General features: G+C 41.8%; 1 protein-coding gene across 1 annotated transcript; it reads right to left on the reverse strand.

The window, feature by feature from the left end:
* Nucleotides 1–3,680: 3,680 nt before the first annotated feature.
* Mpzl3 (myelin protein zero like 3) lies at nt 3,681–21,914 on the reverse strand. The gene is made up of 6 exons (XM_042683021.1): nt 21,668–21,914; nt 15,617–15,783; nt 10,032–10,242; nt 7,879–8,047; nt 5,809–5,872; nt 3,681–4,002 (listed from the first exon to the last, which is right to left on the reverse strand). The coding sequence occupies exons 1-6, from the start codon at nt 21,738–21,740 to the stop codon at nt 3,976–3,978; spliced, it is 711 nt and encodes a 236-aa protein (XP_042538955.1). The 5' UTR covers nt 21,741–21,914; the 3' UTR covers nt 3,681–3,975.
* Nucleotides 21,915–22,268: the final 354 nt, after the last annotated feature.

The following is a 22,268-nucleotide window of genomic DNA, read 5'->3' on the forward strand; positions in this document are numbered from 1 at the left end:
GGCTCACGCCTGTAATCCTAGCTACTCAGGAGGCTGAGATCTAAGCATCACAGTTCAAAGCCAGCCAGGACAGGAAAGTCAGGTGAGACTCAGCTCCAATTAACCACCAGAAAACCAAAAATGGTGCTGTGGCTCAAGTGGTAGAGCATTGGCCTTAAGCTGAAGAGCTCAGGGAGAGTGCCCAGGCCCAGAGTTCAAGCCCCATGACCAACCATTAAAAACAAAACAAAACAAAACAAAAACCTCATGGATTCTTCACTTTAAGATGTCTCTCAGTCTTTCTTAGTCACTACTTCAAAGTAAATGCTCTCAAGATTCTCACTTTAGGCCTTGGGTATGATTGTTTTAACCCAGGCCTTGGCATGCTCATTTTTTAAAAACTTGTCTGTAAAAGGAAAGAAATGTATATATCACCCGATGTGGAAGAAATAACTATTGTCAAAGCTCACAGAACTCATAAACTTTATAGACCACGATACAGACAATTGCCCCATAAAAGTTAGAATGTGTTTGTGACTTTAACTAAGTATCAATATCTCACAATACTGTGAATTTATGTAATCACTTAATCATAATTAAAAAATTGCTATTTAAAAAAACCTGTCTGTATCATTTGAAAAGCTTTTGTTCATTCTCCTCAATATTTCCACCATAGTGTGTTTCAAGCTAACCAACTCACAAAATTTCTAAAATTTAACTCTCAGCTCCTGCTGGGAGCTTCAGCACACTGAAAATCTATGCAAGTTTTTTCTTTTTCTGGGGTACAGCTCAAACTGTTTGCTCAGTGCTAAAAACCACAAAACCCCCTCTCTTTCACATGACACCTATCATTTATATAGAGAAATACACCAAAAGATAGTCAGGAAGGCGCAAAAAGTTTATTAACTATGTTGGAGCAAAATATACCAGGAGTTACAGTGTCTGTGCACAATTTATACCCTCCTACAAAAACAAAAAACAAAACAAAGACAACAGGCAATAAGATGCAGCAGGTAACAGTCTAATACTGGAGTCAAAGGAGCGAAGCCGCCCCTTGCAGCAGTAATGTTTTGAGTTGTACTATTAAATAACAGCCTTGGTGGATCTTACAGCGGCTCTTTAGAACCATAATGAGTGACACCGATGAACACTTACGATCAGAATTTTAGCCTCCATAATTTTTTTAAAGCACATGCAATCTGCCACCTTGAAGCACCAGTACTAGCAGAGAACTGAAGTGTTCTTCCAAGTGGCCTGAACTAACAGGCCAAAGGGCAAACACAAAGTACAAGTTCACATTTTGTGAAAGAATTAAGAAATAATGCATAAAACTCATCAGGTACGATAGGCCTAAGAACAGACTGGTGTAGTCAGAAAACATTTCTAAAAGGTCCCTTTTGAATTAGATTCTCTTTGTAGACAAGGCTGGTCTCTGAATGGTGTGATGTGAGCCCACAGACCAGCAAAAGAGGGGAGCATTTAGGAGAACATAGCACCTTAGAACAGTTTGTCAAAAAACAAAAAATACTTTTGCCTTCCTTCCATCCTTATAGAAGCAGGGGTCTACACATTTTGCTTTCCTTTAGAGAAAAAAAAATCTAAACCTTGATGTAAAAGGTGAAGAGGGAAGCAGAGGGCAGCCTACAACTGGCAGGGATGTAACCATGATCCCTTAGAGCAGACTGAATTACCAGTTCACTCTCTCACCATGAAGGACTCTACTGTTCTTTTAAGAAAGAAAGGACTGGTTCAGATCATGTTTAAGCCTAAAAAATAGCACATCTGAGTGTTCACTGAGCACAACAGACCTAAAGTGGCCACAATTCAAGCTGAATAAGTCTTCATAACATATTTGCAAGGAAATTATAAGACTTAATCAAAACTGGTTCTTCATTTAATGGGATGTGACTTCTAACTGGGTTTCTCCCGTCTCTCTCTCAGAGAAATGAAACACACAAGATGTTTTCCTTGCAAGCTGCTGTGTACTCTCCAAGAGCCCAAATTATTTATTTCTTGTTCAAATTGTTTCCTTCTTTCTGTTGAGACAATATAATTAGCAAGAGGCCCAAAAGATTGTAAAGTATAAGCATTAGAAATGTCAACTGCCAATTTTTCCTTTTTTTTTTTTTTTTTTGGTCAGCTCATGGAGCTTGAACTCGGCCTGGGCGCTGTCCCTCAGCTCTTCAGCTCATGGGGCCTGAATTCTGGGCCTGAGTGCTGTCCCTCAGATCTTCAGCTCAAGGCTAGCGCTCTACCACTTGAGCCACAGCGCCCACTTCTGGCTTTTTCTGTTTATGTGGTGCTGAGGAATCAAACCCAGGCCTCATTCATGCGAGGCAAGCACTCTACCACTGAGCCACCTTCCCAGCCCCTCAACTGCCAATTTCTTCGGGTCTCTTCCACAGAACCTACACAGACGTAAAGCACACTGTCTAGCAACTAACCAGTCTCTAGTTTATGGACTAGATTAACCAAAGGGCCCAGGCCAAACCTATGAAATAGAATTAATGCCTCAACATTCATAAAAATAAGATGGATTTGAAAAACAAATATGGAAACCTCCACCTAGGAAAGCACCATGGACAAAATGGACCATCTTTTTGGAAAAATGAAAGTGGGGGAAGGGATCATCTTTGCCTCTCTTGAGAAGTGAACCAGTCTATCACTCTACTAAGAGAACTGCTTGCATTTAACTGTCACTCCTTCCTAACACATCAGACATATGTCTTAGTGGCTTACAGAAAATCCAACATAAATTAATATTTGCATCAGGTTGCTGTAGAAGAATAGAGGAATGCAAGTATTGAGAGACTGGAGATGTATATGTTTCACCTGACCTCACTTTCTCATCTCCAATATTATGCAAAACAGCTTGCAAATACCATGGTTCACTCGAAACTAGTGCATTTCAAAAACTGAAAAAGATCTGAATAACAATATGTGAAAAAGTTTAATTATAAAGAACTACTAAAATATTCTATAAGTCCCCACGAAAAACCTCTTTAGCAGTTTCTTCTGGTCTCTAACCTGAAAAGTCATGAAGGAAACCACAAATTGGTCAGCTATAGGAAAATAAAGTAACTAAGATTACTTGGCTCAAACTGTAACCAGCAAGATAAAAGAAAAGACTTCCTCTATCTCACCATTTTTTTCTTTAACTTATAAATTAATGACACTTTATTTAATACTTTATTTATTTTTGCCAGTCCTGGGGCTTCTCAGGACCTGGGCACTGTTCCTGAGCTTCTTTTTGCTCAAGGCTAGCACTCTACTACTTTGAGCCACAGTGCCACTTCCAGCTTTTTCTGTTTATGTAGTACTGAAGAATCAAACCCAGGGCTTCATGCATGCTAGGCAAGCACTCTACCACTGATCCACATTCCCAGCTCCTATTTAATACTTTAAACTCCAGTAAACTATCAACTCTAAGGAAATTAGGGTGATAGACTCAAAGTAACCCAAATACAATTGCTGGTAAAATCATTAAACCAAGTAGCATATGCTGAATACTAAAACTGAAAATGTTTGTGGAGCATGAAACAAAGGATAGAGCTATTCCCCAAAGCATCTTATCCAGCAGCATATTATCAGGAAGCTATGGCTCCACTTAATTAAAAAAATTATTTTGGCATTAGCAGCATGGCAAACGTTGAGGATTCTCCTTCAAATAACTGGAAAAAAACATGTAATACATTCAAGAGTGAAGGTAAACCAAAAGTATCTTTCTATTCAGAAAAAGAATTTCTTCATTCAATCAGAGAACATAACATTAAAATTGAAAGTCATAAGTCTCTTCTGAAAGTTGTTGAGCAGTTTATAAATACAAAAGAACATTTTTTTTCAATAAATAAATGGTCCCTAAAGTCTTTACTGATGACTTCTAGAATCCTCCATCACTGCTGCCGGGGCCAGCTCCAGTCCCCTGAGAGGCGTTAGCGGCCAGGGCAATGGGACATCTTCTATCATTAGGAAATTCTTCTTACGTTATGCATTTCCTCAGTATGTCTCTTCATAGTCTGAATCCTGAGGGGAAGAACAGCAGCTTTGGTATTTATGTGAAATACAATGTCACAGTGAGAATTTAGGGAGAGGTTACATGTGTGGGAACCTGCCCTGGAATGACAACAGCAGGTGTGACTGACGACACACAAATGTGCATTCCCAGAGCAGCACAGAGAAGTATCCATTCTGCTTCTCTTCTCAACCCTGATGGAGTTTACTCCATTCAGAATAAAAGTCCTCTATAAGGGTCTATGAAATCTGTATGCTGCCGGTTCTCTCTGGGTTCAATAAATTATATTCTTGTCTCTCCCTTCTTTCCTGCTACACGATCTTTTTGCTGTTCCTAGGACTACACTGGCCCTGCCCCAGAGCTTTTGCACCTGCAATTTCCTCTTCCCAAAGTGCTCCTCTACAACAGCCACTGTCTTGCCATCCCCTTCTTTCAGGAGTTCATTCAAATATCATCCTACTGAGGGTGTCCCTAACCATTCTACTTTTTTCCATTTCATTTTTTTCTGTACCATTAAATATCACCCAATATACCATGTTTTTTCTTATTTAAAATTTTAGTCAGCATTTTAACCCTAATTATGAGTGACATTCCAGCTGGGTATCACAGGAGGAGAAAGAAATATTCAGGGGAAGAATATTAAGTAGAGGGAGTGAGCATGTAGCGGCCGCTCACGGCGGGGCTCCCGGGGCAGGCCACAGGGGCCACACGCGGCGACATGGAGGAGGAGGGCAAGAAGGGCAAGAAGGCTTGAGTAGTTGATAATGAACATTTTAAGGAGACTGGAAAAACCATGTGGGACAAGCTACCATTAAAGTGGAAGATGGGTTTTAATAAAATGTATCCTTTTCGAATAAATGCTTTATGGTATTAAAAAAAAGAATATTAAGTAGTTCTTTGAGGTCAGAAATTTTTATTAGTGGTGTTCACCAATACGTCCTAGAATGGAGCACCTAGCACACGCCATACACTCAACAAGTAAACTGTGAGTTAGTACCAGAAATGGGAGTAATAGCCACCCAAACATGAATTCATTTTGTGTTACTGAAACATTGAAACTCTGCAAAGTTGGTACTCCCTCTCCCCTGGACTGGCAATCATTTTCTCATCTTACCTATGATTGCATGGGAGTCAGAGAAACAGAGCCGCATGAGTAATCCAGCTGCACCACCTGCCAGTGCTGAGCCTGGCAGGAAGTGCAAAGGTGGCCCAGGTCTACCTCCAGCAATGATGGGTGTGTTCCACATTAGCTCACAGGTTGCTTTTGACCTGCTTCCAATTATACCACATCAGAGAGGCTTCCCCCAGCTTCCATCTCAGGACAGCCACACAAACCAATTAGTCAAAACAAGTTTTCAAAGAGGGAGGTGTGGGGGGGGAAATACAGCTTTTTGAGATTTAAATCAAAGCTGGGTTCTTTTCTTGGTGATAAAGACATCAAGTTGCCTAAGAGGTTACATCACTCTGACTCCCTGGGAAATACGAAGGCTTCGCAGAAAAGTTAAATTTGGGGTCCTGGGGCCAGTGAGTTGAAGGGCCACAGAATGAGTTCAGTGGTGTTGACATTCCTTTTTCAGGACTTGTCTGCAGTCTTCTTTCCAACCTGAGAGCACTATATTATGCCCATGGGGCAGAACACAAAATCATGCTGTGTACTATGGATTCCTGGAGACCAAAATGCTTTTGGGAAAGAAAGTTCAAACCTTCCTTGGACCTACCTGAAGATCCCTCATTGCCAGTGAGAGCAAAAAGAATCCCTCCAGTAGGAAGGAAAGCAAGACATCCTTTAGTAAATGGGGGAGAAATGACAGACTTACCAGACACTCAGCACAACGGACACAAAGTCTCGACATGCACGCGTCTTCCTCATCCTGGTCAGTGCTGTGGAAAGAGCACAAACCAAATCCCAATTGCTGTTATCCTTAGTATTGGGGATCAGCTAAAAGTTCAAGTATTTGAAATCATACAAGTTTGATTTTAGATCCAGTTCTTCCACTTTCTGGGTAACTGGACAAATCACTTCAACTCCAGGAGCCTGTTTCCTTATCTATAAAATGCAGATATGACCATATATCTTTAAGTATAGTTGTTAGAAGTACAAAACAAATACACATGAACATGAATCCCAGTTCCTGGTATATAGTAACCATTCCATGAATAGCAACTAATCATAAACATTCACTCATTCAAAACAGTACTGAGCACCAGTATTCTCAAGGCATTGTGCTAGGTTTTAGGGATTACAAAAGAAATAAAACCTGGTCTCTTAAAGAGCTTACAATTTCACAGGTGTCCAGGCCTACTATGAATTTAATAAAGACGGTATCATACATTGTGATAAATATTTTAGCAGAGTTAGAGTTGAGCTTCTGTGGCAGCAAAGGGTAGGGAGTGACTGATTCTCTCTTCAGGACTCAGGGAGTATCAAGATAAGGGGTGTCCTAGCTGGGTCTTACAAGATGAAAACTAGCCTCAGACAATGAAGAAAGGGAAATAGGACACTCCATGCAAGAGAACAGCCAGTAGGGGATAACAGTAAATAACAATAAATTTACATATGTGTATTTGTATATGCATATGTATATATACATATGGCTACAGCATATATGTACACACATTATGACTGTCATGTATCTATGAGGAAAAACAGTTCTCTCTAGCTAGATTGTAGGGTGAATGAGAACAAGCAGCACAGACACTAGTATTTGTACTTTATCATTTTGGGGCCAGAGATTCCTTGTAAGCACATTCTTTCTCCAGGAAATAAATGCACACACACGCACACACACACACACACACACACACACACACACACACACACACACACACACACACACACAGACTGAAGATTTTAGACCCTCTCAAGGTAATATCTTCCCTTCCCAGGCTAAGAACCTCTGATACAGACAGTGTAGAACTAATGGGTTTAATGTAGATATCTGTTGCTTTTGTTTTTTAGATTTTTTTTTTATGGAAAATACAGGCTCATGCCTATTCATTGGCAGAATGGAATTTAAAAAATGCTTTTGATAGCCTGGCGCAGGTGACTCACACATGTAATCTAATTACTCAGGAGGCTGAGATCTGAGGATCACAGTTTGAAGCCAGTCCAGGCAGGAAAGTCTATGAGACTTATCTCCAATAAACTACTCAGAAAAAGCCGGAAGTGGTGTTGTGACTCAGGGACAGAATCCAGGCCCTGAGTTCAAGCCCAAGGATCAGCAGAAAAAGAAAAAGAAATGCTTTTGATAACTATAAAGCAGATGACCAAGAATAGTTCTGGTTTATTTAAATTATCTTGCCCTTCATAGCTATTCTTTTCATGAATTTTTTCTGTACCAGTCCTAGGGCTTCAAGTCAGAGCTTGGGTGCTGTCCTTGAGCATTTTGCTCATGACTTTTTGAGATTTATTAGAGATAGAATTCTACAGATCTCCCTGCCCAGGCTGGCTTTGAAATGCAATCCTCAGATCTCAGACTCCTGAGTGGCTAGGATTATAGGTATGAGCCACCAGCACAAATCTATAGCTCTTCTTAAAGCCTCCTTTACTTCTCATGCATTTTCTGTCATACTTCAAAGATAATAAGATACAAAGAATAAGATACATACTTCAGAACTGTAGCAATGTCCAATCTTCTTACTAAAGCAGAGGTCTAGGACCAAACTGCCAACCCCTTCACTCTCTCCAAATCAATAGCCACATGTTTCCCATTCAAGCTTCCTTCTGGAAGTCCTCAGCAGGAGTATTCCATTTGAAAGGAAATTTCCCCAGAACTAATCTCAATCAGAGACAGATGTGTGTGGTGAATATGGAAGTCTGGGTGTGGCCCACAAAGCAAGGCTCTAACAAGAAATGTGCTGACCACTACAACTCTAGCAGGACTTACTCATCTGAAACTTCAATGGAAGACTTCTTCTTATAGCCAGACTTGCTCCTCTTCTTCATCCCTGCAGCCTTCCTCGACATTCTCACAAGCAGCAGAACAATAACTACTGCTGAGGGAATGAACACAAGAATAGAAAGAAGGGCCACAGAGGACAGCATGGTACCAAAACCTGGTTGGGGGAAAGGGGGACACAGAAACAAAGGTAAAAGGAAGGTGTGTCATCATGCTTGCTGTCACATGAAGTAAGTTCTACTTAGCTCTTATACTTCTGATTACAAAAGGAACAAATTCTTTGTAGAAAAGGTAAAATACACTAAAAGTGTACTGAAAGATACAAATGTACCCCTAATTCCACTACATAGATAACAGACTGATATTTGTTAATTCAAGGAGTACAAGAGTGCATATCGGGATAGACCGTCTATAATTATATACTAGTTTAACATGTGTACTTAACATATGATAAATATATTTCCATGTCATTAAAATCTCCTTTCAGATATGATGTTTAAGAGCGGTATTCTACAATAGTGAATAATTTATTAAATCAATTCTCTAATGGATATTCAAGTTGTTTCAATTTTTGTGAATCTGTAAGACATATTAAAACAACCATACTTATAATAAAGCTTTATATGTAGCTCTTTTACCTTAAGATAAATATTTTAAAGGGATTTTACTGAATCAAAGGGCATATGATTTAAAGTAATACGACTCCTACTACCAACCTACCCTTCAGAAAACTAATATTCATTTCTATTCTTTTTTTTTTTGGGTCCAGTCGTGGGGCCTGAACTCTGGGCCTGGGTGTTATCCCTCAGCTCTTCAGCTCAAGGCTAGCGCTCTACCACTTGAGCCACAGCACCACTTCCAGCTTTTTTTTTCTTTTTTTTTTTTGCTTATGTGGTGCTGAGGAATCAAACCCAGGGCCTCAGGCATGCAAGACAAGCGCTCTACCACTGAGCCACCTTCCCAGCCCCAATTCATTTCTATTCTTGCCAGAAGAATGACTGTGCCACATCTTTGAACCCTATGAGTATTGTCAAAAGAGATGAAGAAAAAATGATCAAGATACGACAAAACTAACAGGACTTAAGAAACAAAGAACTCCCACTCATCTGGTCGAAGCACTACTAAATATCCCCATGCTGCTGATCACATGTATGGTGTATATGTGTACACCGTTAAATGTTATAGACTGTGACAGACAATTTGCTCCAGGAAAGTTAGAATGAACTTGTGACTTTAAATGAGCATCATTATTCCACAATACTGTGAAATTCGGGAAATTATGTAATCACTTAATCACAATTAAAAAAAAAAAAAGATCCTCGGGGAAGGTAGGGAGGGAAGGGATAGTAGGGGGAAAACAATAGAGGGGGTAACAATGCTCAATAGGAAGTGTACTCATTACCTTACTCATGTAACTGTAACCCTCTGTATAGTATCTCTACAATAAAAAATAAAAAAATATTAAAAAAAGTAAAAATGATCAAGAAAGATAGAAGAAAAAAAGAGGAGGAAAGAGGGAGGAAGAGAGGAAAGAAAATATAGGAAAAGAAGAAAGAGAAGAAAGATGAAAGAAGGAAAGAAGGGAGGAAGGGAGGAAGGAAGGGTTTGGAAGGGAGGAAGGAAAGAAATGATTCATAATATACCTCTAAGTCTTTGGTTCAAATTCAATTACGAGCTAAAATGACCACTTAATAGTTACCAGGAAGAAATACAAAAAATAACAACAAAATCATTTCCAACTTCCTTTCTACCTGTTTTACACAGCATAAGAGAAGTATACTACCTCTCAGCATCAGAGGGAACAACCTTTCAAGCCATAGACAAGAAAACTCTCATAAGTGAGAGGATGCATTTATTAGGAAAAGTGGAATGACATCTATTTCAGAGACCTTTGGTCAACTGAAATTAAAATGAAAAGGGGATAAGGGAGAAAGAAATGATGACACTATTTGAAGATAACATTTAGTTTTCAAACTTTATCCTTCAAGAGACTATCAGCATGTCAGAAAAAAAAATCATTTGACACAAAGATCCAATGACTCAACTAGGGCACAAACTCAAATGGCTTTACAAAGGAGCCCTCCAGGCAGCGCCAGGGCAGTCAGCACAGAAGCAGCCTAGCCTAGTGGCAATGGGCTTACCCCTTTCTGTGATTGTTAGTTCCGTCAGGGGGATGTTATGGTGCACATCTGGGGGATTCTTCACAGCACAGCTGAATGTCCCATTGTCCTTCAGGGTAGGGTTGCTTATGCTTATGGATGCATCCCCTTTGTATACGTTTCCAGCCCAGGAGATCCGATCCCGAAAAGTGCCTGCTGTGGTTGGGTACTGGAAAGACTGATAGTGAAAAATCTAAGAAAGCAACACCAAGAGAGGAAAAGTTACTTTAGAAAATATAATGCAACATAAACCTAAGCAGGTCTAAAGTAATGAACAACTGTGCTGAGGGTTGTTAGGTTTGAGAGTTGGGGCGGGGCAGGGGGGGATGTTTTGTTTTTTATCCTCCATGCTTCAGGTAGAAAGACAGGTTAGTAAAAGTGATCAGAAAGCCAGGTATGGTGAGGTACACCAGTAATTTCAGCACTTGGGTAGAGTGGGGGTAAGGCAGGAAGACCACAAGCTTGAGACTAGCCTGGACTACAAAGCAAACCACTGTCACAAAAACAGAAAAACAAACAAACAAAAAAAACAATCAAGGATAGGACTGGTGAGAGAATAAAGGATTCTTTTACGTGTGCGTGCACTGTTCCTAAGGCTTGAACTCAAGGTCTAGGTGCTGTCTCTGAGCTTTGTGCTCAAGGCTAGCACCCTACCACTTGAGTCAGAGCTCTGCTTCTCTCTCTGTGTGTGTGTGTGTGTGTGTGTGTGTGTGTGTGTGTGTGTGTGCGCGCGCGCGCGCACGGGTATTTAACTGGAGATAAGAGTCTCATGGATTTTACTGCCCATGCTGGCTTTGAACCATGATCCTTAGATCTTGACCTCCTAAGAAGCAAGGATTACAGATGTGAGCCACTGGCACCCAAAATAATCCAGGAATATTATGTGGAATCTCTTCTCAATTCTCTCTTATACTCTGAAATAACATCTGTCAACCAGGAGCAATTTTGCTCTCCTGAAACTATTTGGCAGATTTTTTTTTCATTTGAAAATTTTATTTTTAGTTGAAAAATAAAACATGCATATTTATAGAATAAAATATGATTTATTTTGAAGTACTGGGAACTGAACCCAGGGCCTTATACCTCACTTTTATTTGTTCATTTGCTTACTTATTTAGAGGCACCTCCACACTATTTCTCAAAATGGCTGGACTAACCTACATTTACTCCAACAGTGCACCAGGTTCCCTTTTCTCCAATCCTTATTATAATTTCTCCTTTTTATAATAGCCTTCTGCAAGTGGAATTGATACTTCTTGTTGACTAGAAATATTAATTGTCTTGCATACACTTGTTGACCATTAATAGTTCTTTGGGGAAATATCTGCTCAGCTCCTTTGCTATTGAATTAGAGACATTTTTGGTGTCACAACTGACTTGGTAGAGGCCAAGGATGCTGCTGAACTTCCCACAAGGCATAAAACAGCCCACCACAAAGATCATCTGACTATAAATGTAAACAGGTCAAAGGTGAGAGAACCTTTGCTCTTAGGTAACATCTTCTGTTCATATAGCACTTTACAGTTTTCAAATAACGTCCCCATATTTACTCACTCATAACACTAAGTTGTACATAGTAGGTATAACTACCTAAAGGGAAATGAGACCCAAAACACAAACTTAAGTGAGTAAAGCTGGGCATGGTGGTTCATGCCAATAATCACATCCCTCAGGAGAATGAGGCAGGCCTGGGCTATGCAGTAAGTTTAAGGTTAGCCTGAGATACACAGTAAGGCACTGTCTGAAAAAAAAATTTTTTTTAAATTATTCCAAGGTACACAACTGGTATGTGACAAAGGGGAAATTTTTGTTTATTCTCAAAATCATTAGAATGGAAAAATATAATCTAGCCCCCCTCAAGTTATCTATCCTGCCAGTTAATACTCAATGACTGTATGTCAAATTAGAACAATGCTGCTTCACACTTCATCAACAAAAACACCTAAATGTACCTGGAGATAGACCAGGCAGGTAGCTACAAAATAACACAATTTAGCTGAGCGCCGGTGGTTCATGCCTATCATCCTAGCTACTCAAGAGGCTGAGATCTGAGGATCACGGTTCAAAGCCAGCCCGGACAGGAAAGTCCGTGAGATTCATATCTCCAATAAACCACTAGAAAACCGGAAGTGGCGCTGTGGCTCAAGCAGTAGAGCACTCGCCTTGAGCTGAAGAGCTGAGGGACAGTGCCCAAGCAAGCCCAGAGTTCAAGCCCCATAGCCAAAAAAAAAAAACCACAATTTTTCTTTATTATGCAAGATCCAAGGCTTCTCTCTCTTTGTTTACTTGGTACATTCTCTCTTATGAAACCAACATTTCTAGCCACTGAATTGCCCAATTTGAAGAACTATTTTACAGAAAAGATGCTGAATCACTGACTAGTTAATTATCTCATGCATTCACTCAACAAATATTTAGTGCACACCTACTATGTTTTAGGTACTGTGTTGAGCAAAAGGATATACAGGAGCCACACAGGCATAGGCCCCACTCTCATGGAGTTTACATTCTAGTACTAAATAATGATATTAAGAAATAGTATGTGTGATGAGGCCTACTTGTTGATTAGCAGCATCAGGATAAAAGAATTTAAAAGGTTGGAAACTCATAATTGACAAAAGGCATACTACTCATTTTCTAGATTAATTTAGCCCATAAATTCCATGTTAAATTGTTGATATTCACACCCTTGCAATTGATTTATTTGCTAGAATCCTGACTAACCAGGTAACTGGAACCTTACGTCATGACTTTAAAGAGCCTTTCTGGTGAGTTTGCTGATTTTCAGACCAGGCTCAGAGGACAGTATTATTAGAGAACTACTATTTACATGCAAAGTGTGTGTGTGTGTGTGTGTGTGTGTGTGTGTGTGTGTGTGTGTGTGTGTGACAGAGAGAGAGAGAAAGAGAGAGAGAGAATACATCCCCTGCTCCTGTGAGTTTGAACTTAGTGTGTAGGCACAAAGCCTCACTCTTGCCCAGCTGGCTTCCTTGGCTTCCTTGCTTGACTGGCATTCTACCATTTGAGCCATTCCTCCAGTCTGGCTTTTTGCTAGTTGCTTTTATTTTGGGTGCCAATCCTGGGGTTTGAGGACCTGGGCACTGTCCCTGAGCTTCTTTTGTGCAAGGCTAGCGCGCTGCCACTTGAGCTGCACTCCACTTCCACCTTTTTTTATTTTGGGTGCCAATCCTGGGGTTTGAGGGCCTGCGCACTGTCCCTGAGCTTCTTTTGTGCAAGGCTAGCGCGCTGCCACCTGAGCTGCACTCCACTTCCACCTTTTTTGGTAGTTTTATTGGAGGCACTAGTGTCATGGACTTTCTTGCCTGGGCCGGTTTTGAACCACAATCCTGATTATTAAGTAGCTAGGATCATAGGTGGCTGGTTGTTCTTAAGTCTAGCAGTTTTGGTGTCTCACTTGCCACTACTCACTATCCCCTGGATCTCAGCCTGCTGAGTAGCTGAGTAGCTAAGATTACAGGAACCAGTAGCACCAGGTTGTATGTAGGATTTGTAACCTAAAAAGCTCCCCAGTGTTTGTTCTGTCCTACTTTTGGCTAAGGAAACACAGCTAAATAAGGTCAGCCATAGTTTCCTAACTACTCAGAATAAAGCAAACTATTTTAAATCTGCAAAAATAGGAAACATAACTACAGCCTCACACCCTTCACTACAGTCACCTACCTTGCACCAATTTAATGGCCCCTAAAACAGAATTGAAAGGTCAGACACTAAAGTGAAAGAGATTTTTTTTCCAGAAAAGGAAAAGAAAATAAATTAATTGACTACTTTCAAAAATTCAATCTTACATATGGCTTTGACATTCACATTCTTGGATGGCATCTGTCCTGAACTAAGGAAAATACTGCTGGAGTCATAAGGAAAAAGGTTTGTTTGTTTTTGGTTTGGGTTTTCTTTTGTTCTGCTTTTTGGTACTAGTTCTGGGGCTTGAACTTAGGGCCTGGACTCTGTTCTTGAGCTTCTGTGCTCAAGGCCAGCACTCTGGCCACAGCCACAGCTCCACTTGTGGCTTTATTTTTTGGTAGTTAATTAGGGGTAAGTTTCATGAGCTTTCCTGCCTGGGCTGGCTTCAACTCAGGATCCTCAGATCTTAGCCTCCTGAGTAGCTAGGATTTACAAGCATGAGCCATTGGCACGCAGCAAAGGTCTTGTTCTTTTTTTTTCATATAGCATTGTAACCTTCAATTCAACGAACACTAACATTTAAACCATAAATGTGTTTTATATGTGTGACTAAAGTATATTGTTTCTAACACTGCAAGATTATCTGTACTAACATCTGTAACCAACACAAAGTACTCCCATTTCCTTTAAAGGCAGCTGTATAAATCACTGCAGATGTTTACATGCTGGGAGAAGCAGCCAAGGTAAATCTGCAGAGCATAGATAATACAAACAGATACACCTACTGAGACAACTTTCAATGACAAATTATGAGCACTTTTAAGAGAAAGGATGAGGTGGGCTCTGGTGGCTCATGCCTGTAAACCTAGCTTACTCAGGAGGCTGAGATCTGAGGATCAATGTTCAAAGCCAGCCCAGGCAGGAAAGTCCATGAGACTCATCTCCAAATTAACCACCAAAAACTGGAATTGGGGCTTGTGGCTCAAAGTTAAGAGACAGAGCCCAGGCCCTGAGTTTAAGCCTCACAACTGACCAAAAAGAAAAAAGAAAAGAAAAAGAATGTCTGTGATTGGTGCCTATAGAAGTTTTTCTAGCCAACAGTATTAGAGATATCCTTTTTAGTATATCAAATCTGAAGATGAATCTGTAACACCATGCAAAAGGAAACAACAAGGGGGAAACAAAAATAAACCACACTTCCTTTATGCTTTTGACAATTTTCTTTCCTGCAGGTTATATGAAAAAATATTTATTTATTTAGTTAGTTAGTTAATTAGCTAGTTAGTTAGTTGGTGATAGGGTTTGAACTCGGGGCTTGGGCTCTGTCCCTGAGCTTTTCTGCTCAATGCTAGCAACTCTACCACTTTGAGCCACAATTCCACTTCCTACTTTCTGATGGTTAACTAGGAATAAGAGTCTCACAGACTTTCCTGCCTGCTTCAAACCAGGATGCTCAGATCTCAGCTAGGATTACAGGCATGAGCAGCCAGCTCCTGGCACATATGTCAGATTCTTATAGGGAAGAATAAAAAAGGCCCTGAGTGGTCAAATGAATGTCACACAGGGAAGAAGCTCGTATTCTTCCATAGAAGCTCATCTGTTCAAAGGCAGTACCATGTGGGCCTATGACTTGCAATACAAGTATTTCCAAACTATAGAACCAGAGGACGGGACTGGGGATGTAGCTTAGTGGTAGAGTGCTTGCCTAGAATGCATAAAGCCCTGAGTTTGATTCCTCAGTAGCACATAAACAGAAAAAGCTGGAAGTGGTGCTGTGGCTCAAGCGGTAGAGCGCTTGCCTTGAGCAAAAGAAGCTCAGGACAGTTCCCAGGCCCTGAGTTCAAGCCCCAGCACTGGCAAAACAAAAACAAAAACAAAACAAAAACAAAACAGAGGACTCATGGAAATATCCTGCAGTTACTTACAGATTCTGTGCGACTGCTGCTGGGAGGACGGTATGTCCAGTCTATGGTCAGTTTGTCAGTGACATCTGAAGATGACTTGAAGGTACATCTCAACTTGACCTTTTCTCCAACATAACCTCGGATGTGGGCATCTGCACTAATCTCCAAGGAAAGCACAGTATGCATACCTAATCAAAGCAAGCCCAAACACTTAAAATGTGTTGATTCCAGGGAGACATGCAGGTCTGGGTAAAGAATATAGACATGCTGGTTATCATGTTTAGAGCCTTCACCAAAAAGCCAGGTGATCAATCTCCTCTCAGGCAAGCCCACAAGTAACAAGGGGCTGATACTGGCAGCGATCCAGGGTAGCGCTTTTATCACTTTGCCATCTTAAATCACAGACTGAACATGCAGTAAAAACTGAAAATCTGGTCATACCAGCACTTTTTCAGGCACAGGCTTGTAGCTAAATGAAGTACAAAGAAGCAGGCTGCCCACAGAGGCCTAATGCCAACAATGCCCATTGCTTACTTTCACCTCTGTCCCAGACTCCCACATGCTCCAGGAATAGGGCAGCATTTGCAGGTCTAAGCAACTGAGCCCAAGTACAACGGGGCCGCAGCATAGAGCGCCAGCAAAGTGAAAATAGAACACATAAATTACAGAATTTTTAAAAACTGATCTAAGGTTTATCTATTTTTCTCCCTTTTTTTTTTTTTTTTTGCCGGTCATGGGGCCTGAACTCTGGGCCTGGGTGCTGTCCCTCAGCTCTTCAGCTCAAGGCTAGCGCTCTACCACTAGAGCCACAGCGCCACTTCCGGCTTTTTCTGTTTATGTGGTGCTGAGGAATCGAACCCAGGGCCTCATGCTTGCAAGGCATGCACTCTACCGCTGAGCTACCTTCCCAGCCCCTTTTTCTCCCTTTCTTAAAGGTGGTAAACTAGAGCCTGGCGCTAGTGGCTCATGCCTGTAATCCTAGCTGCTTAGGAGGCTGAGATCTGAGGATCACAGTTCAAAGCCAGCTTGGGAAGGAAAGTCCGTGAGACTCTTATCTCCAATAAAAAACCACTAGAAAATTGGAAGTGGCACTGTGGCCTCAAGTGGTAGAGCATGCCGCCTTGAGCTAAAGAGAACAGGGACAGCTCCCAAGCCCAGAGTTCAACCCCCATGACCAACCCCCCCCCCCAAAAAAAAAAAAAGTAAACTAGAGAGGAAAAGAACAAAAAATTGAATGTTCTCTACATTGTAAAAATCGGATTATCATTTTCAAACCCTCCAGAGAATGGTCTTTACAAACCATTCATGTCCAATACTCCATTGTCCCCAAAAGTTGACATTTTTTTCCTGAACAATCCCTTCTGCTTTCAGAAAACAGTTAATAGATATTTGTTTTCAACCAGGAGTCATATTTCAAAATTTTAAGTTGCTAGCAATTTGTATTTTTTACTTCCTTATCCACCTCAGTAAGTAACCATTCTTCTGGTCACCAAAAGCAAACAGAACATCAAGATTTCATAAAACAGCAAAACCACATCCTGTTCTGGAAAAACAAAAAACACTCCTCCCTCTGGTAGAGGCAGGATGGTGTAGTGATTGAGTATACAAACAACAAAGCCAGTGGGCCCAGGTTCAAATCCCAGCCCTCCCTATTACTTACTGGCTCTGCAGCCTTAACAAGTCAATTCTTCAGCCTCTCATCTTTATGAGAATATAATGCTTACCCCAGAAGGTTGGTGTGAGGATTAAATGGTAAGTACAACACTGGGAAGCCTACCAAAAAAACCAATGTGCACATCATCATCATCATCAATCACTACCATTATTTGCTCTTCCAACCTTTCCTACCACAGTTCTGAGTCATTAATTTTACAGACTGTACTTACTATTGTCTACCTTAAATCATTTTTCTCACTCTTCTCTAGACAATCTAGTCTGGGCACATTCCTTCTAAAAGACCAAGACTGAGTTCACTAATAAGAACTTCAGTTAAGAACTTGCCCCCTCCAGCCAGGCGCCGGTGGCTCACGCCTGTAATCCTAGCTACTCAGGACGCAGAGATCTGAGGATCTCCGTTCAAAGCCAGCCTGGGCAGGAAAGTCCATGAAACTCTTATCTCCAATAAACCACCAGAACACCGGAAGTGGCGCTGTAGCTCAAGTGGTAGAGCACTAGCCTTGAGCTGAAGAGCTAAGGGACAGCGCCCAGGCCCAGAGTTCAAGCCCCATGACCGACCAAAAAAAAAAAAAAAATTAGTAGTACATGCTTAACATGGCACCTAGAATATTTTAATACTAGTTCTCATTATTAAAATAAATACTATACATATCCAAAACCCTTCAATAATTCCCTATTGGCCAATTAGATAAAATTCAAAGTGCAGCAATCTGGCTTCAAACTTCTCACTCTACCACCTATCCATCTCATCCCTTTCACCAAGCCTGGAACGTTCAGTCATTTCCCAAATGTCCCAGTACTTTTCTTTGTGTCTTCTCTAGAAGATGCTCTATATCCCCCCCCACCTGCCCACACCACTCCTGCCTGAGTTGTTTCCCACCTTATCACACCTCCAGTATCACACACCTTTGAAATACCAGTCATGTTGGGGATGCCTTCCCAGATTCCCTGATGAAATTGATCATCCTTTCTTTAATGTTCCTCTGACAGTTAATCTGTAACAGTACTGAAGCACAAATGCTACAGGTTCAGTTTACAAAGGCATGAAATGAAATGCCTCCAGGACAAAAATCCAGAGCCAAGGGAGCAGGCAGAGAGCCTCAAAGTAGTGGTGCATTACCACAAATTCTAGTACAGAAAAAGTAAAAGTACTTATTAGTCTCATACCCACTCCCTATGACCTCTACAGTATTTTCAACACTTTTGGGTGGTTTTATTCATTGGTCTCTTTGTTTGGCAGTGTTGAAGATAGAACCCTATATGCATGGCAAGGGCTCTCCCACTAAGCTATAACCCCACCCCTATTTTTTAACACTCTTAAATTCCCTATGTTTCTATCCCCACTCCTATTTTTTAACACTCTTAAATTCCCTGTTTCTATCTTTCCACTACATCCATCCAGAAGGGCTCAGCTTGGTAACCACTTTCTAGATTGAGCTTTGTATACTTTTGAAGGAGGAAAAAAAAAAAATCACACAATTGCACTGAAAGTTACATTAGGGAAAGCAAGATGTCAAGAATGATTCCCAGGTTTCTGACTTGCTAATGACATTCACACAGAGAGGAAAAGCCAGGAAAGTATCAGGTGTGGCAAGAAACATCACTTTTTTTTTATCTTCAAGATAACTAAGGGATAATGTCAAAGAACAGCTGGTTTAGGGTAAGGGTAAAAGTCAGCAGTCTTATGGCCCATGAGCCAAAGGGAAGCAAATGGCTTTCACGAGAGGAAAACAAACTAAAGGTAAATGGCAACACACTCTACTTCCAGCTCACCTGATAAACAGCTAAAAAGATTTTCAACACATTTATGTAAACAAAGTTTTACTATGTCTTATTCATTTATTTTTTAATTGTCCATGCTCCTTTTGCATGTTTCACAGAACTGAGCAGCTGCTACACACACATACACACAAACACACATTAGCTACACACATGAAAAAAGTAAAATGTATAAGATTTGATGGAATCTCTGGTGTATCATTTCTACATACTTCTGCAACTCACACAGGAGGACCAGTGTTATAGATTTAAATAAGCTAATAAGTGAGGCTCTATTTTTGAAGAGGGAAGCAAATAAACACTGCTGTGAAGCCAAAGTTTATTGCCTAACAGATTCAAAAGATAAAACATAAACACATACACAGAAGAAATGCTGGAAACATGCTAAATGAAATGTGCCAGTCATAAAAGAGCACATTGTAATGGTTCCCTATATGTTAAATGCCCAGAATAGTAAGTAAATAATATAAAACAAATTGGTGGTTCCCAGGGCTCAGAGGTGGAAATAAGTATGGGATTTGAATTGTACATCCAAATGAGTCAATTGTCCAGCATGTAATTTGTCACTAAACCTGTTATTTTTTAGAAGAATATATATTCAACAAGTACAAGATCACAAAATTAACATTTAATGTTTTAAATTATTTAATCTGCTGGCTTTTTTGTTTTTTTGGCCAGTTGTGGGGCTTGAACTCAGGGCCTGGGTGCTGTCTGTCAGCCCTTCAGCTCAAGGCCAGTTCTCTACCACTTGAGCCACAGTGTCACTTCATTTTCTAGTGGTTTATTGGAGAAGTGTCTCACACTTTCTTGCCTGTGCTGGCTTTGAACTGCAATCTTCAGATGTCAGCCTCCTGAGTAGCTAGCATTGCAGGCGTGAGCCACCAGTGCTGGCATTGTCAGGAGTTCTTCAACATGAAATGACTTTAAGAAAAACTCATCAGGGCTGGGAAGGTGAGTCAGTGGTAGAGTGCTTGCCTTGCATGCATGAGGCCCTGGATTGGTTCCTGAGCACCACATAAGCAAAAAAAAAAAGCCGGAAGTGGCGCTGTGGCTCAAGTGGTAGAGCGCTAGCCTTGAGCTGAGGGACAGGGCCCAGGCCCAAGTTCAGGCCCCACGACCAGACCCCCCCCCAAAAAAAAGAAAAACTCATCATGCTAGGGATATATCTCTGCGGTAGCAAGTTTGCCAACATGTGCAAGGTTCTGGATTTGATCCCCAGCATCACAAAAGTAATTATAAAATGCAGTTTTATTATGATGGTTGCTATATTTTGAGTAATTACTGTTCCCCCGAGACGGGCAGGATAGCTTGACAGTAGAGCAATATTTACCTCAGTTTACACATACAGACAGACTCAGAAGAAAACATCTATAAGCTCTGGAATTTTTTTCTGGGACAATAATTGAACTTTTATTTTCAGTGTCTGTGAGGGGGGGGGGGTATATTAAATGACAGTAGGCTGGGCCTGAAAACTGGATTGCAAAAGAATTTAGCTGAAAAACTGGACACTTATGACACAGGCAGCTGGGTGGAACCAGGGAGTGTGCTGACAGCATGAAATTAGTCACCAGATAAATAAAAACTTCCTAGCCTTACCTGTTGAGAATACCTGAATTTTATTTATTTATTTTTGTCGGCTGTAGGGCTTGAACTCGGGGCCTGCACACTGTCCCTGGGCTTTTGTGCTCAAGGCTAGCGCTCTACCGGTTTGGGGGACAGCTCCACTCCTGATTTTCTGGTGGCTAACTGAAGATGAGTCTCAGACTTTCCTGCCTAGGCTACCTTTGCACAGGGATTCTCCGCTCGCTCCTTTCAGAAATCCCCGTCACTTACAGGGAAATTTTATGAAGTTAACAATTTACTCTAATGCTAACCATACCACCGATTTCCTAAGAACACGCACACACAATCCAGGAAATAATTGCACCCTAAACCGAAGGTGATCGGATTGAAACTTACGCCATCTGAAAATGGCATGAAAGCAAACACACCATCAAGCCGTCAGCTCTGTACCTGTGGCACTAAAGGGTCAATTTTAAAATATCCTTTCTTATATCTTAAAAAAGGGTGAGTGCCAAAGAGGTTGCTTTTCGTGAATCCTGCGCGTCCTGTGCGCTTGTGTGGTGAACTTCACAGCTCCCTCACAATCCCACACCCCGCGGGGCGCAGGCCGGCTGACTAGGCCTGCCTTTCTCCGCTTCCTAAGCAGGGTCAAGCCACAGCAAAGGGTCGGGCTGGCGGTCGGCCCTAGAGCGGCAAAACCTAGCAACACAAGGGAAATAAGACAACGAACGCCCGAGCAAACCCACGGCGGCCAGCCAGGGTCGGGCGTCCGGCCGGGCGCGCCGGGCCCTGACTACAGTTCCGGGCCGGGCCGCCCAGGCGCTCGGCTCGCGGCGAGCACCCTTCCCCCCGTCTGCCCTGCGTCCGCTCTCCCTCCCCCCGCCCTCCCGCTCCTTCCTTCCGGCCTTCCTTCCCGTCTTCCGTCCACTCTTCCTTCCCAGAAGCCGAGCGGGGGCTTTCCGCGGACCCCCCCCCCACACACCCGGAACCGGAAGAGCGACCATCTTCCGGACCCCCCCGACCGGAAGTGGGGCGGCCCGCGAGCGCACTCACCCCGGAGGAGTAGGACGCCCATGAGGGCCGAGAAGGCGCAGCCCCGGCCTCCCGCGGCTCCGCTCGGCGGCATCCCGGCTGCTCCTCAGGTACCTGCACACCTTGTTTACCGCTCGCTCCCAGGTGGGCCCCACGCACACTGGTGGCGCCGGAAGTGACGTCAGGGAGCGAGGCTGAGGGAACACCTAAAATGGCTCCTTCCCAAAATCTTTCCCTGGTTTCCCTGGCCCGTGCTTAGGACCTGCCTGCTGGCTTTTGCTTAACACTGAAGGAGGTCAGACTCTGGGGAAGCTTGTACTTTCATCTGTATTAGTATGCTAATTTTGATCCTGACTCTTGCAGGATTTTATACCTCCAGATCATTTAATTGAACCCTCAAAAGCCCCATAAATGTAGAGTTCATAGAGATCTCATTACATACTGGATCAGTCAATAGATCAATATGTATTAGACCTAATACATGTTTTTGTGCCTCATGTTTCTTTGGTTCCTTTCCTTTTAAATGTTGCAAATACAGTGTCCAGAATTAGGTGTTTACTAAATTGCTGTTGACTGTGATGATGGTTCAAGTCCTTACAGCACATATTAAGATGTAAAGGTA

This window comes from Dipodomys spectabilis, unplaced genomic scaffold (genome assembly GCF_019054845.1).
Source record: "Dipodomys spectabilis isolate Male_0828 unplaced genomic scaffold, ASM1905484v1 ptg000076l, whole genome shotgun sequence".
NCBI lineage: Eukaryota > Metazoa > Chordata > Mammalia > Rodentia > Heteromyidae > Dipodomys > Dipodomys spectabilis.